We start from the raw sequence: 17,707 nt of genomic DNA, 5'->3' as shown, positions 1-17,707 counted from the left end.
CTCTACGTTATTCTTTAATTAGAAAGTTCTTGCTTGAAGTGCTTGTGTCACAGGATCGAACCACCTCAATGGATCCACTCAACTAATTGTTTGGGTTTTTTCTCATTATAACCAGTACACCACAACTGGTCAAAGGCCGTGATATGTGTTTTCCTGTCTGTGGGATGGTGCATAATTAATCAATCCCTTGATGCATTAGGAAAAATATAGTGGGTTTCCTCTGATGACTGATGAGTCAGAATTACTAAATGTTTGACATCCAGTAGCCGATGATTAATTAATCAATGTGCTCTAGTGGTGTTGTTAAACAAAACAAAGTTTAAACTTTTAACTTTAATTAGACATTGGTGGCGGGATGTAGCCCAGTGGTAAAGTGCTCTAGTGGTGTTGTTAAACAAAACAAAGTTTAAACTTTTAACTTTAATTAGACATTGGTGGCGGGATGTAGCCCAGTGGTAAAGTGCTCTAGTGGTGTTGTTAAACAAAACAGAGTTTAAACTTTTAACTTTAATCAGACATTGGTGGCGGGATGTAGCCCAGTGGTAATGTGCTCTAGTGGTGTTGGGATGTAGCCCAGTGGTAAAGTGCTCGCCCAACCAGGGCTAGCTCTGGTATTCGCCAATTGCAAATTTTATTTTAATTTGGCGAAATCATTTTCTGCAATTTTGGGCGAAATTTTCTACTCTCTCAGAGCTAACTCTGTCTGATGCGTGGTTGGTGTGAGATCAATCCTCATTGGTGGACCCATTGGCCATTTCTTGTCCCATGACTGATATATCAAAGGCCGTGGTATGTGTTATTCTGTCAGTGGGATGGTGTATATAAAAGATCCTTTGCTACTAATGGAAAAATGTAGCACATTTCCTCTCTAAGACTATGTCAGAATTTCCAAATGTTTGACATCCAATAGCCAATGAATAATAAACCAATGTGTTCTAGTCATGTCGTTAAACAAAACATGGTTTTTTTTCCTACAGAAACACCCAGTCTACCAAGAAAAAAGATATAAATTTTCTTTAAAATTTGCGATTGCAATCCAGGTACACGTGCAGTGGGGAGGTTTTGGGGATACATAATTTTTTTCAATACATTTTCCAGGGTAGAATGTCTAATAAATTTAGCTCACCTCAGTCTAGACCCCATCACCCTCTACTAACATTCATGCACACGCATCTGCAATCAACAATGCTACTACAAAAACCTGTTGCAAAATTGATCTTTAACGGCATTTTTATCATTTTGGGGGTATTTGCTTTATTATCAGTTTTCTAAATTGCTGTTACAGGAATTTGATAGGATTCCATAAATGCAAAATTTTGGGTACCGTCGAAATAGTCCGGTTTACATAGAGGACCGGTTTAGACAGTGTTCATCCAGAGTTATGGTTCTTGAATGATCGACAACTCGCGATAAACAATGACATTTGAACCCATGGATGGTTGGGAAACACAGTCATACAAGCCAGACTTCCAATCGATTATTTCACAGACATAAAAAATATACCTAAAGGGACATTCCTGAGTTTGCTGCAATTTTTAAGATGTTATCCCCTAACGGAGACTTTTTAACGATTGTAATTACATCAATCAAATATATTTTTCTGCATTCAATATTAGTGGCTGCATATTAAACGTATTTCTGGTCGTTCTAATATTTGTACTAGGTTAAATTTCATTTTATTTCCTAAAACATTATTTATTCGTACGTACGAAATTATTTGAATACAAAATCCAGATCTAACGGCCTACCGCAATAAGAGTAAACTTCACACGAGTGTGATTACATTTTGTATTTGATCTTGCGACAGCATCCTAATTACTCGGCAAGTGACAATCATTGTTCAAGCCCGTCGTTCAGTCAAATCCTAATCCGGTGTAGACAGAGGTAATTAATGCATGAACAGTTCTTTCGTTCTTGATTTTTGATCCAGAGTCCGGAGTAGACAGAGTACGGATTAGGCAGAGATTTATACCCAAGAGATAAACGGTAGCTGGACGGGGCTGTAGAAATGGACCGGTTTACGCAGAGATCCGGATTACACAGAATCCGGTTTAGACAGAGTCCACTGTATTTGAAACAAAGATTACAAGATGGAATCCCAAAATACCAATTATTACATAATTTTTACGAATCCTAAAAACTAATTCCGGAAATAAAATCCCAAAACATGATCTGATTGAAGTTCATAGTTAAACAGGGCTATTTGAAGTTGAGTGTGCACCTTTCCACCACCACCCTGGATCTGTGCCTGTCCTGCCATCTACTACAATGTTATATTGTATGTCATTAATGAGGGGGTTTTTTTTAACATTTTTCAGAAGCTGTAATCCGGATGACTTTGACAGCCTCGCTGTGTTTATTCCTACGAAGAGTAAAAAACAGGTGACATTTCTAGGAGACTGTTACTGACCTCGATGTTTATAGACAGGTTTTCCCGATTGTTGCCCAGCAGTTTATGACGTTGTCGATAGATGGTGTAACCATATGGCCACCATTAGGGGAGTGAAATTCACAAAACAATAACATGTGCCGGCATTGCACATGTTATTGGGTGCAATTTCAGTATTTATTACTTTCTTGGAACATTTTGTAAAAGCAAAACCAGTCTTTCAGATAATTCAACCTCATTTAAAGATTGTATATTCATATCAATGTCGGTGGAAATCTGTGAATGATTAAAAACATAAATAATAAAGCACCTGTACATGCCAATATAAAAGCATAGCGAATAAATTAAACACACACAAGTAAATAAGTTTGATGGTTATTAAGTGAAACTTTAGTAACAGCTAAACATTGACATCTAAAAAAGAAAGACTGGCCTTAGATCTAGATGTCAACGTTTAGCTGTTACTATTATTAGCTCTGGGATATTCCAGATGTAGTCACATGGGGTTGAAGTGGGATACAGTTCACACTGCCAAATATTGCTCTCTTATTTTTAATTTTTTATTATTATTTTTATATATAAATATGAGTTATTATGGTGTTAAATGTGTGCAAATAATGATAAATAAATAATTTACTGAGTAACTGACGTAACACACATGAAGGCCACACCAAAAATCGCACCCCCACCCACTTCGTCAATTTTTTTTTTTTAATTATTATTATTTTATTTTTATTTTTATTCTTAAATAATTAAATTTTCTTTGCGTCTATACACTTTACGGCAATCTGATTGGTCCAGAGGTGCTTACTTTTTTTCGTTCATATTTCAAACTGAAAAAATTTAAGCCACGCCTACTACCCCACCCCCACCCCCCACCCCCACTACTTTTGTGCAACAAGCCGGATTATTCAGGCAATCATATTTAGATATTTTGAAGAAAACATACGTGAAAATTACAAAAGCAGTAAAAAAAAATTATACGATAAATTAATGGAAAATGCTATAGCAGAGTAGACATGTAGATCTATACGCATTGATTTAAAACAAAACAAAAAACACTTTGTTAATCATGAAATGAGACTCTGTCGGTGGCCAAAGAAATCATGTAGGAAACTTCACACCTGTAACTTACTTGTAAGCAATGTTCTACAGATGTTGGCGAACATTAAATGGTTCCACCAACAGCATAAATGTTAGACAAGTTCCCTTCATTTACTTTCATAAATTATAAACTAAACACGAATAGGACAATTTATTCCAATTTAACTAAATGATCCGTGTGATGGAACATGCTCTTAATTTCTTTTCGCCTGTGGCGATATTAATTGTTTTAGAGGGCCGTGTGCAGTCCCAATATGCACTTAGACTAGGTGGGCACTTTGTTACGTAATACCTCCGCGCGACGGTGGTCGAGCTGTTCTCAATACACACCCAGACCAGGTGCGGAGGCCATGTGGCCAGTAGTTACGTAATACCTCTGCGAGTTCTGTTTTACGACCGGGGATTTTTAGCGATTGGCGACAGCAAGTCTGGCCATCTAAGGAAAAATACCGTCTCTGGAAGTTGGGGCAAATTCACATGATAGAGGAGGTACCGCGATGTACCCCCAGGCGATATTCGGGTTTTATAATAAATAGCTAGGGTTTTAGAGATATCAGGGAGAAACATATTGGAAGGCTTCCAGGGAACGTTATTCCGTTTGGACTTGGTAAATATTATTTCTGCTCTGTTGTATAACCTTGATGTGATTGATGTGACTTTAAATATTTTAATACTGTATTATACCAATATTATTTAGACAGTGTTTCCGGTAAACTGACGAAGTAAATTGTAGGCTTCACTGTTCTAAAATTATTAAAGCTTAGCCAGTCATCCTAGAGGACTGTCACGGGGATCCTATAATACCCGTAACTGAATGAAACACGATTATCAAAATATCTCTCCTAACTGTATATCTATTAGATCTCTCTGTAACGGGCGGTTATACCCTAGTGTGGCTCGTCTAGGTATGATCAGAGATACGATCTTATATAAAGTATATATTATTATAGCACGTTTAGTTCACTAGAAAACACAACAAAAACACAATACACTTTGGAATCTGTATTAACCTATGCTGACAAATGTACTGCCGCAGTAGTTAATTAACAACAACAAATAATAACAACCCAGAACTGATCACTTAATTAGTTAATCTCTAGGTGTCTAGTTTACACAATATGCTAATCACTTCACCGTGACACAACACCCACACGTGTGATAATTGAGAAACGCTTCCAGGGGAACTTAATTAAGAAAGGAATTACAACTCTATTCCTAACTGGTTAATTTTTAATTAACCCTTACTACTCGTTCAGTAACGTGTGATAATTGAGAAACGCTTCCAGGGGAACTTAATTAATAAAGGAATTACAACTCTATTCCTAAGTGGTTAATTTTTAATTAACCCTTACTACTCATTCAGTAACCTTGTAACACAGAATTAATACTGGTACCTATCACAATAAAGACAATAACCTACAGTTTACCTAGGTCCTCTAGGATGACTGGCTAAGCCGTAATAATTATTTACAACAGTGAGCCCACAGTATACTGTGTCAGATGACCGGCAGCACCGTCTAAATAATATTGGTATAATACAGTATTAAAATATTTAAAGTCACATCAATCACATCAAGGTTATACAACAGAGCAGAAATGATATTTACCAAGTCCAAACGGACGAACGTTCCCTGGAAGCCTTCCAATATGTTTCTCCCCGATATCTCTAAAACCCTAGCTATTTATTATAAAAACCGAATATCGACTGGGGGTACATTGCGGCACCGAATCCCTACAAGTGCTATTTCCACAGCGACCAAGCGGTATATTTTTCTTAGATGGTCATACTTACTGTCGCCAGTTCGCTAGAGATTCCATGGTCGCGCGGAGGTATTACGTAATTACTAGCCACATGGCCTCCGCACCTGGGCTGGGTGTGTATTGAGAACTGCACACGGCCCTCTAAAACAATTAATATCGCCTCAGGCGAAAACAAAATTAAGAGCATGTTCCATCACAAGGACCTAGGTAAACTGTATGTTATTGTCTTTATTGTGATAGGTACCAGTATTAAGTCTGTATTACAAGGTTACTGAATGAGTAGTTAAGGGTTAATTAAAAATTAACCAGTTAGGAATAGAGTTGTAATTCCTTTATTAATTAAGTTCCCCTGGAAGCGTTTCTCAATTATCACACGTGTGTGTGTTGTATCACGGTGAAGTGATTAGAATATTGTGTAAACTAGACACCTAGTGATTAACTAATTAAGTGATTAGTTCTGGGTTGTTATTATATTGTTGTTTTTAATTAACTACCTCGGCAGTACATTTGTCAGCGTAGTATTAATACAGATTCCAAAGTGTATAGTGTTTTTGTTGTGTTTTCTAGTGAACTAAACGTGCTATAATAATATATACTTTATATAAGATCTTATCTCTGATCATACCTAGACGAGCCACGCGGGTATAACTGCCCGATACAGAGAGATCTAATAGATATACAGTTAGGAGAGATATTTGGATAATTGTGTTTCATTCAGTTACGGGTATTATAGGATCCCCATGACAATCCGTAAAAATGCACAGCAGCTAGAGGAAATGGCGTCGCTTATCAAAATTAAGTCATTTACCAAATGACATCATTTACAAAACATCACCTGATTCAAATAATAGTGAATGAACGTTTGCATTTTTATGCGACATAAGTATCAATGAAGTTTACACAAACAATACTACAGGCGTATTTAAAGCTAAACAAAATAAATTCAGTTATATACATGTAGTGTTAAAGTATGCGTATAAATTTAATTATAAGATTTGACCGCAATTATTTTTTGGTTCATGCAAGTATGAACCAAAAAAACTATTTGCACACTTTTGTATGACCCTCTACGCGGGATCATACAGTGTGCACATTGTTTTTTCGGTTCATACTTGCATGAACCAAAAAATAATTGCGGTCAATTCTTAATTAATTTATTTAATTATTTGTTATTATTTTATTATTATAAATATTTTTTTAATTATTATTTTTTGTTTCTAGGAAATCTTTTTAAATTCAATTAATCATCCACAATATTCAACACTAAATTACTCTGAAAACGTGCCTCTGATTAGTCATTAAATGTTCTATATGCTACATAGTATAATACTAGTTAATTACAAAACGACCCATTTTGACACTTACTGGTGATGCCCAAGACAAGTACAAACAAAACAGGAGCATAGGCTGGGGGTGGAGGGGTCATCTGATACCTCCATCCATTGAGGCTAAAATACTGTTTTAAAGTTCAATATGATAGGCTATACAAGTGTCCAGGGAAATTATATTTGATTGCATAAGTTTGAATTATTTGTTATGCTTTTGTATTCATGTGTATATATGCTTTATTATTTATGTTTTTACGTTATTATCACACTTCTACCAACTTTGATATTAATCTACAATCTTTAATTGAGGTTGCATTATCCCACATATTGGTTTTGCTTTCAGAAAATGTACTAAAAAGGTAATAAATACTGAAAATGCAACCAGATGCAATGCCTTCACATGTTATTATTGTGCGAGTTTCACTCCCTTAATGGCAGACCGATCACTTGATTCTATACTTGGCAGCGCACAGTACTTTGGCACACTGGCCCCATCACATGTGGTCCCCATTTCTCCCCGAGCATTTGAATTTATCAGTATGGTTAGGGGTGGGATGTAGCACAGTGGCTAAAGAACATAATATAGTTATTTTAACACTGACAATGGTGGTTTATTTTGTATTGAAAAATAATATATACTTGTTGCTGGCTTACTGGGATAGAACATTGTGATGCATCCGCAAAAATCAGGTATGTTTTGTTTCTTCAGTTCGAAGACTAATTCCTGACGTGACACGTTAGGTATTATGTAACCATCAGCTCACCAGAGGGGCGTATTCACTGGGATGGTACAAAATGGCTGCACCTGTTGTATATAATAGCCGTCGCATTTAACTGTTTTATTAATTAACTATATGATTATACTTGTTGATATTAAGCAATAATGTGCATTATATATCATATGCATACCAAGCCAAATGCCTTAATTGTCCTTTTAAAGCAACACAGTAATGTGTGTTCAATCCTTGAACAACTTGCTAGATCCCATATAGGTTTCATCTTCTCAAACTGCTTCAATAATGAAGTGGGTGGGGGTGGGGCTAGTGATTTGTCCTGGGGAGTAGTAACTTTCCTCAGCTACTAGTCCCCCGGGGCAGTGAAAATATTTCCAAATTTCTACCACTGCACCTGCTTAGAATCTTCACCCATTCTTTGCTGAAATGGCTAGCTCGAACAACATAATGCAAGATTTTTCATTACTTTTCCACCCTGGTCCCCAGACACTAGAGTGAAACAATAGGCCTTGTAATCACTACACTGCACGTGACGGGCATGCACGATTAACCGCAGCTAATCCAGTGTGCACAAGTTGTCTTTGCAGCAATTTGACAAAATAACTTTACTAATTACAGATAATACACCTGCCAGTAAATCTATGTGCCATAGTAATGAACAAACAATGCATTGGAAATACACGTTTGTTACCAACAATTACTGCCGGTACCGAAACCCAAATATTCTGTAATATTAAATACACGTGTGTTACCAACAATTACTGCCGGTACCGAAACCCAAATATTCTGTAATATTAAATACACGTGTGTTACCAACAATTACTGCCGGTACCGAAACCCAAATATTCTGTAATATTAAATACACGTTTGTTACCAACAATTACTGCCGGTACCGAAACCCAAATATTCTGTAATATTAAATACCACTTTAACAAGAGTTTACTGTATATAAAAGATTCCTTGGTACATGGAAAAATGTAGCGGTTTCCTCTCTAAGACTATTTGACAGCCAATAACCTATGAATAATAAATCAATATGCACCTTCCGACAGATAGGATAGCACATTTGATGGTTTTTTATATGCCAGTCCTGGTGCAATGGCTGAAATGAGAAATAGTACCACCAATAGTAAAATATCCCGATTTGTTGGTTTTTTCATAACCCACTTCAATCTCTAATGGGGAGTGGTAACGTTTCTATGCTGCTGGTCTCCCAAGCCTGTGGAAATATTTGTTAATTTCGATCTCGTTTAGATTATTAATTATACCTTTATTTTAGATTGAACAAGAGATTGTCCGAATAAAGGCCGGCACATTCAAGGCAGAAGGAAGGAAAAAAGGTAAAAAAAACAATTAAGTGACCAGCCAAAAGAAATGTGGCCTGCTTGAAATAAGGACAACACGGGATGAGTGGAAGGTTAGGGACAGAGTTGGGGAAATAAGGACAGCACGGGATGAGTGGAAGGTTAGGGACAGTGTGGGAAATAAGGACAGCACGGGATGAGTGGAGGGTTAGGGACAGTGTGGGAAATAAGGACAGCACGGGATGAGTGGAGGGTTAGGGACAGTGTGGGAAATAAGGACAGCACGGGATGAGTGGAAGGTTAGGGACAGTGTGGGAAATAAGGACAGCACGGGATGAGTGGAAGGTTAGGGACAGTGTGGGAAATAAGGACAGCACGGGATGAGTGGAGGGTTAGGGACAGTGTGGGAAATAAGGACAGCACGGGATGAGTGGAGGGTTAGGGACAGTGTGGGAAATAAGGACAGCACGGGATGAGTGGAAGGTTAGAGACAGTGTGGGAAATAAGGACAGCACGGGATGAGTGGAAGGTTAGGGACAGTGTGGGAAATAAGGACAGCACGGGATGAGTGGAAGGTTAGGGATAGAGTGTGGGAAATAAGGACAGCACGGGATGAGTGGAGGGTTAGGGATAGAGTGTGGGAAATAAGAACAGCACGGGATAAGTGGAGGGTTAGGGACAGTGTGGGAAATAAGGACAGCACAGGATGAGTGGAGGGTTAGGGATAGAGTGTGGGAAATAAGGACAGCACGGGATGAGTGGAGGGTTAGGGACAGTGTGGGAAATAAGGACAGCACGGGATGAGTGGAGGGTTAGGGACAGTGTGGGAAATAAGGACAGCACGGGATGAGTGGAGGGTTAGGGACAGTGTGGGAAATAAGGACAGCACGGGATGAGTGGAGGGTTAGGGACAGCGTGGGAAATAAGGACAGCACGGGATGAGTGGAGGGTTAGGGACAGTGTGGGAAATAAGGACAGCACGGGATGAGTGGAGGGTTAGGGACAGAGTGGGAAATAAGGACAGCACGGGATGAGTGGAGGGTTAGGGATAGAGTGGGGGAAATAAGGACAGCACGGGATGAGTGGAGGGTTAGGGACAGAGTGTGGGAAATAAGGACAGCACGGGATGAGTGGAGGGTTAGGGACAGAGTGTGGGAAATAAGAACAGCACTGGATGAGTGGAGGGTTAGGGACAGAGTGTGGGAAATAAGAACAGCACTGGATGAGTGGAGGGTTAGGGACAGAGTGTGGGAAATAAGGACAACACGGGATGAGTGGAGGGTTAGGGGCAGAGTGTGGGAAATAAGGACAGCACGGGATGAGTGGAGGGTTAGGGACAGAGTGTGGGAAATAGGAACAGCACGGGATGAGTGGAGGGTTGGGGACAGTGTGGGAAATAAGAACAGCACGGGATGAGTGGAGGGTTAGGGACAGTGTGGGAAATAAGGACAGCACGGGATGAGTGGAGGGTTAGGGACAGTGTGGGAAATAAGGACAGCACGGGATGAGTGGAGGGTTAGGGACAGAGTGGGAAATAAGGACAGCACGGGATGAGTGGAGGGTTAGGGATAGAGTGGGGGAAATAAGGACAGCACGGGATGAGTGGAGGGTTAGGGACAGAGTGTGGGAAATAAGGACAGCACGGGATGAGTGGAGGGTTAGGGACAGAGTGTGGGAAATAAGAACAGCACTGGATGAGTGGAGGGTTAGGGACAGAGTGTGGGAAATAAGAACAGCACTGGATGAGTGGAGGGTTAGGGACAGAGTGTGGGAAATAAGGACAACACGGGATGAGTGGAGGGTTAGGGGCAGAGTGTGGGAAATAAGGACAGCACGGGATGAGTGGAGGGTTAGGGACAGAGTGTGGGAAATAGGAACAGCACGGGATGAGTGGAGGGTTGGGGACAGTGTGGGAAATAAGAACAGCACGGGATGAGTGGAGGGTTGGGGACAGAGTGTGGGAAATAAGAACAGCACGGGATGAGTGGAGGGTTGGGGACAGAGTGTGGGAAATAAGAACAGCACGGGATGAGTGGAGGGTTAGGAACAGTGTGGGAAATAAGAACAGCACGGGATGAGTGGAGGGTTAGGGACAGAGTGTGGGAAATAAGGATGTACGGGATGAGTGGAAGGTTAGGGATAGGGTGTGGGAAATAAGGATGTACGGGATGAGTGGAAGGTTAGGGATAGGGTGTGGGAAATAAGGACAGCACGGGATGAGTGGAGGGTTAGGGACAGGGTGTGGGAAATAACGACAGTACGGGATGAGTGGAAGGTTAGGGACAGGGTGGGAAATAACGACAGTACGGGATGAGTGGAGGGTTAGGGACAGTGTGGGAAATAAGAACAACACGGGATGAGTGGAGGGTTAGGGACAGTGTGGGAAATAAGAACAGCACGGGATGAGTGGAAGGTTAGGGGCAGAGTGTGGGAAATAAGGACAGTATGGGATGAGTGGAAGGTAAGTACAGAGTGTGGGAAATAAGGACAACACGGGATGAGTGGAGGGTTAGGGGCAGAGTGTGGGAAATAAGGACAGCACGGGATGAGTGGAGGGTTAGGGACAGAGTGTGGGAAATAAGGACAGCACGGGATGAGTGGAGGGTTAGGGACAGAGTGTGGGAAATAAGGACAGCACGGGATGAGTGGAGGGTTAGGGACAGTGTGTGGGAAATAAGGACAGGATGAGTGGAGGGTTAGGGACAGAGTGTGGGAAATAAGGACAGTACGGGATGAGTGGAGGGTTAGGGACAGAGTGGGGGAAATAAGGACAGCACGGGATGAGTGGAGGGTTAGGGACAGAGTGGGGGAAATAAGGACAACACGGGATGAGTGGAGGGTTAGGGACAGAGTGTGGGAAATAAGACAACACAGGATGAGTGGAGGGTTAGGGATAGAGTGTGGGAAATAAGGACAGCATGGGATGAGTGGAGGGTTAGGGACAGAGTGTGGGAAATAAGGACAGCACAGGATGAGTGGAGTGTTAGGGACAGAGTGTGGGAAATAAGGACAGCACGGGATGAGTGGAGGGTTAGGGACAGTGTGTGGGAAATAAGACAACACAGGATGAGTGGAGGGTTGGGGATAGAGTGTGGGAAATAAGGACAACATGGGATGAGTGGAGGGTTAGGGACAGAGTGTGGGAAATAAGACAACACGGGATGAGTGGAGGGTTAGGGACAGAGTGTGTGAAATAAGGACAGCACGGGATGAGTGGAGGGTTAGGGACAGAGTGGGGAAAATAAGGCAACACAGGATGAGTGGAGGGTTAGGGACAGAGTGTGGAGAATTAGGACCTCTGAGATGTATTTTAAAACATTATAAAATTAAAATATTACAGAATCACATGATGTGATTATCATACATATAGTTGTCTCTGGAACATACATACAGTTGTCTCTTGAACATACATATAGTTGTCTCTTGAACATACATACAGTTGTCTCTTGAACATACATACAGTTGTCTCTTGAACATACATACAGTTGTCTCTTGAACATACATACAGTTGTCTCTTGAACATACATATAGTTGAACATACATACAGTTGTCTCTTGAACATACATAGAGTTGTCTCTTGAAAAATTACCTGCAATTTTTTATGATTTTTTGGACGGAGTGGGTGGGGGAGGTGGGTGGGTATGTGGTGGAGGTTCATCTGTTTATCTAGTTAGCGATCTATCTGCTAGTACCTACTTCGTTACCTACTAACCATATTTCTCTTTTGTTTAATATTGTCATCTCTATGTATATAATATGTATTTATGTGTGTCTGTCTGTCTACACTAGGTACACAAATTATATCTTAAAGTAGCTGCTTGTTAGAATCACAGAATAGATCAATATTCCAAACCAGTCCAGCATCTATCTTACCATGGAAACCCCTAATAAACCACTAATATATACCTGTTTTGTTTTATTCTCCATACACTGTCATACAGTGTAACTTCTTTGCTTTTTTGTTATGTCTGGAATGGTTTTGTCATCATTTTGCTCTCACCAATAATATAACAATAGTAAGCATGGCCCCCGTTTTGCCCATGTTTGATATATTTGTATTCACAGTATTTGATGCCGGTTGATATAGTAACATATCGGGCAAGAGTGTGGCTCTTCTATAACTGTACAGCAGGAAAGCATGCGGTTGATCTGATGACTAGTTTCTTGTATTTGTGTTATCATTGCTGGGGAAAGAGGGGTGCAATATCAGTCCTTCTCCTTTTATTCATGGCTGGGGATATTCACAAAAAGCCAGGCCCGATCCCAAATATCTCTATTGTTAGTGGTTTGTATACAAATATTTGATTTGATCAAAAGCGAAATGAACACCTGTGATATAATAGCAGTTACCGAAACCCATTTAAATCAACATATTTCCAGCGACAGGATCTTGATCAAAGGCTACAAAGAACCTTATCGTAAAGATAGACTAGTAAATACCTGGGGTGGTGTAGCAGTCTACATTAAAAAACATATTATTATCTCTAAACAAAGAACTGAAATGAACATACCTAGTCTTGAAGCTATTTGGGTGGAACTAAAAAAGAAAGAAATGTTTTATTTAACGATGCACTCAACACATTTCATTTACGGTTATATGGCGTCAGACACAAGGACCACACAGATATTGTGAGAGAAACCCGCTGTTGCCACTTCATGGGTTCTTTTATATGCACCATCCCACAAACAGGGTAGTACATACCATGGCCTTTGATATACCAGTTGTGGTGCACTGGCTGGAACGAGAAATAGCCCAATGGGTCCACGGACGGGAATCGATCCCAGACCGAGCGAGCGCTTTACCACTGGGCTATGTCCCACCCTTGGGTAAAACTAAACTATAACAATTGCAAGTTACTACTCGGTATTTATTACAGAGCTCCATTCACTTCAGGTGACAATTGCAAGTTACCACTCGGTATTTGTTACAGAGCTCCATTCACTTCAGGTGACAATTGCAAGTTACCACTCGGTATTTGTTACAGAGCTCCATTCACTTCAGGTGACAATTGCAAGTTACCACTCGGTATTTGTTACAGAGCTCCATTCACTTCAGGTGACAATTGCAAGTTACCGCTCGGTATTTGTTACAGAGCTCCATTCACTTCAGGTGACAATTGCAAGTTACCACTCGGTATTTGTTACAGAGCTCCATTCACTTCAGGTGACATTTGGAATTTAATAGAAGAATCTTTTAATGACGGAATAGATGACCCTATCGACAACATGCTAATTGTTGGTGATTTTAATGCAAACATGTTTGAATATTTTAACTAAAAAATAAATCACTTGTGTACTCGATTTCAGTTGACACAATTAATCAACAAGCCAACAAGAATCACAGAAACCAGTAAAAGTACTTTAGACCTGATATTTGCTTCTTGTCTCCATCATGTAAAATGCGTTAACGTGCCGACTCCTTTCTGTAATGACCACTCGCCAGTCTCTATTGAGCTTCATAACAATGGTAATCACAATGTAATCCACACATTGCGACGAACACTGTGGGATTATTCCCTTACAGAGATACCTGCGGTCTAAAAACATGTTTCTCTGAGTTTGATTGGGACCCCATTTTTTATAACGACTCCGTCGACAACATTGTTACTAAAGTAACAGATATTATCTTAAATGCAGCAAAATGCTTTATCCCATACAAAAACGTTGTAATTCGTCTGAAAGATAATATGAATGGAAATATAAGAAAACAAATCAGAAAGAGATGCAAATTACATGATTGGGCAGTTTCAAACCCAGCACCGAAATTAGAAAAGTAAAATCTGACTACTATAACAAATTAGATGCAAATATTGATGAAGGCAATGTTAATGATAAGCAATGGTGGAAATTAGTGTCTTCTTATATAAAGCAACGAGGTTCTGCCAGTCCAGTGGTACCAAGTCTACTAATTAATAATGTATCCATTAATGAGCGAAATGACGTAGTAAATGCTTTTTAACAATTTCTTTGTATAGCAGGCGACGCTAAATGAACCTAATGTGGACATCCAAGACTTAGAAATTGAAACAAATTTGCTTCGTACTACATGTATTGAACTTCAAAGAACAAAAATCGAAGACATTTTAAATCTTATTAGTAACAAACTGCTTAAAATATTGTCTAAAGAACTTTGCCAGCACTTAACTCTTCTTTTCAATTTATCATTATCAACCTTGTACTTCCCAATCCTTTGAAAAAAAGCTAGTGTTACAACAATCCATAAAAAGGGCAGTATTCGTGATATAAACAATTATAGACCGATATCTCTGTTAAGTAACATATCAAAGGTATTTGAAAAATGTGTCTTTAAACACGTTTAATTTTTTTACTGCCAATAATGTAATTACTCACTTTCAGTCCGGCTTTATCCCTGTTGATTCTACAGTAAACCAGCTAATTGATTTTTACAACTGTATATGTCAAGCCATACATGTAGATCAAGGTAAAGAAGTAAGAGCAATATTCTGTGAAATGAGTACGGCATTCGACAGAGTTTGGCATAAAGGTCTAGTTTACAAATTAAGGTCTGTAGGTATCACAAATAATTGATTGGACTGGTTTAAACACTACTTAACAGACTGACAGCAACGTGTAGTTTTACAAGGTTACTCATTGGATAAACATCTCCCCGCGGGCGTACCCCAAGGCTCCGTCTTAGGACCTCTTTTATTTTTAATATATATTAATGATATTGTCAAAGAGATAAATTCTAATAGAGGATTATTTGCCGATGATACTTCACTGTACATTACTGTAGAAAATCCTGAAGAATGTAGAAAGATTATGAAGTCAGTCTTAGAACATATAAATGACTGGGCAAAATGTTGACTCGTCAAATTCAGTCCCCTAAAAACCGAAACTATGACATTTACTAGAAAAAATATGCCATTTTTAAAATCTAAATTGTACCTCGATAACGTTACTGTGAATGAAACTGACCATCACAAACATTTAGGATTAACATTCCAAAACAGTGGCGAATGGTATCTTTATATCCAGAACATTATAGAAAAAACAAGCAAAATGACAAATTTTCTCCACTCGCTAAAATACCAGGTATGTAGAAAGTGTATAGAAAAAATATATTGTTCATTTATTCTTCCAGTCTTTGATTATGCTGACATTATTTGGGATAACTGTACCCTTTATCTATCAGAGCAGTTAGAAAATATCCAGCTTGATGCTTTACACACTATCTGTGCGATATCTCACCAATCGCTGTACAAAGAAACAGGACTACACTAAATGCATATCTTGTACTTTCTATGTTGACCAGTTAATATTCAATTGTATAATCTAGGGAAAGGTTTTTATATAGGCTATGCTTGTTGACCAATCCCATCTGTTAATATAAACAGAAATAAATATTGTTTAAATCAAATCTCACTTGCTAGGTGTAAAAGATGGATTGCTATTTCAGGCCCTGTGGTGTCGTTAAACCAAACAAATTAACTCTTTTGATTTGCTGCTTGTTGCTAGTTGTATTTAATCTCATTTTCTTTTCATTTTCTTTCAGATAAAGAAATTATGGATGCCACGACCACAATAGACGTAAGTGCTGTGTACAACATTGTTATAGCAGGGTTTATGCTGTCTTGCACCAATTGTGAATTAAACTGTTATTTGATGAAAATATTTCTTTAATGTACATAATTTGCTAAAGAGCTAATTCGAGGCAGGACGGAGCCCAGTGATATAGTACTCACATGATGTGCGGTCGATCTAGGATTGATCCCCATCGGTGGACCCATTGGGCTATTTCTCGTTCCAGCCTACGCACCACAACTGGTATATCAGAGGCCGTGGTATGTGCTATCTGGTCTGTTAGATGGTGCATATAAAAGATCTGTTGCTGCTAAGACCATATGTCAGAATTACCTAATGTTTGACATCTAATAGCTGATGTTTGACATCTAATAGCTGATGATTGACATCTAATAGCTGATGTTTGACATCTAATAGCTGATTTTTGACATGTGCTCTAATGGTTACATTAGGCAAAAAAAAAAAAAATATGTATGTTTCCGATTGCATCCCCCCCAAAATTAGGGTAGGTAGGTAGGTTGGTTTTTTTTTCTTTTTTTTTTTTTCTTTTTTTTTTTTTTAAATTGAATACTATCATAATAATAATAATAATAATAATAATAATTATTATTATTATTATTATTATTATTATTATTTATCATCATTATCATTATTGTTATTGTAGTAGTAGTAGTATTGGTATGCACTGTTTGTGTATTTCCTTAAATTAATGGGACATTCGTATTAATTTTCGTTGTTCTTAATTTAAATACTTTATGCAAACATTTGAGATGCATTAATAATAAGACTTGTTGATTTAAGTGAAGACGAGAATTAAGCTGAATTGATACGATTATATTTAATCGAAATAACCTGTATCAAGGCTATGTTCGTACATTCGGTTACTTCCGTGACCGACCAAGCTGTTCGGTGGTAGCTAATCAGGGGAAGGAACTCTATTACAAAAGCTTTTCCATAATTTCTCAATGTTTTTCGGAAAGGAATTACATGTGCAAAATGTATCGTATACTACTCAAAAGAAGTTAAGGGTCAAACATATTTGTGCAAATAAAAATAAGCTAATATGCTAAAATTGTGACGACTAATGACAAATTATTTATTTGATGTCTCAAGAACAGAAAACACAAAACAAAAAACCTTTGCTTGGAAACTAGTTTACTACCCAGATGGAGAAAGTCATGCACCCCCAAAAATGATGTTCACACATGTAGTAGAAGCGTCAGCAACTGGTGTAGCCACCATTAGCATTCACACATTATTGACAACGTTGGCGCATGCTGTTAACCAGGCATTGGCTGAGCCAGTTGCTGGAGGTTGATGCCCTAGTTCATCCCACGCATGCTCAGTGGGTGATAAGTCTTGTGAATATGCAGGCCAATCCATGTGCTGAACGTTCTGCTGCTGCAGGAAGTCGGTCACCATCCTGGCATGATGAGGTCTTGCGTTGTCTTGCGTTGTCATCCTGGAACCAAGCTCCTGGTCCAATCCGCTACAGAAGTGGAATTACAAAAGGTTGAACAATCTCGTTGAGATAATGATGAC

At 39.0% G+C, this 17,707-nt stretch overlaps 1 protein-coding gene across 1 annotated transcript in view; it reads left to right on the top strand.

Annotated features, from left to right (window-relative positions):
* Window positions 1–17,707, top strand: part of LOC121386703 — a 40,352-nt gene that overhangs the window by 4,359 nt on the left and 18,286 nt on the right. Inside the window, exons 4-6 of the mRNA XM_041517697.1 lie at window positions 2,319–2,382; window positions 8,596–8,656; window positions 16,137–16,171. Coding sequence (XP_041373631.1) covers window positions 2,319–2,382; window positions 8,596–8,656; window positions 16,137–16,171 — 160 coding nt within the window. The remainder of the gene's footprint in view (window positions 1–2,318; window positions 2,383–8,595; window positions 8,657–16,136; window positions 16,172–17,707) is intronic.

This window comes from Gigantopelta aegis, chromosome 12 (genome assembly GCF_016097555.1).
Source record: "Gigantopelta aegis isolate Gae_Host chromosome 12, Gae_host_genome, whole genome shotgun sequence".
Classification (NCBI taxonomy): Eukaryota; Metazoa; Mollusca; class Gastropoda; order Neomphalida; family Peltospiridae; genus Gigantopelta; species Gigantopelta aegis.
The sequence above is the reverse complement of the archived record's forward strand: the minus strand, read 5'-3'. Positions and strand labels throughout refer to the sequence as shown.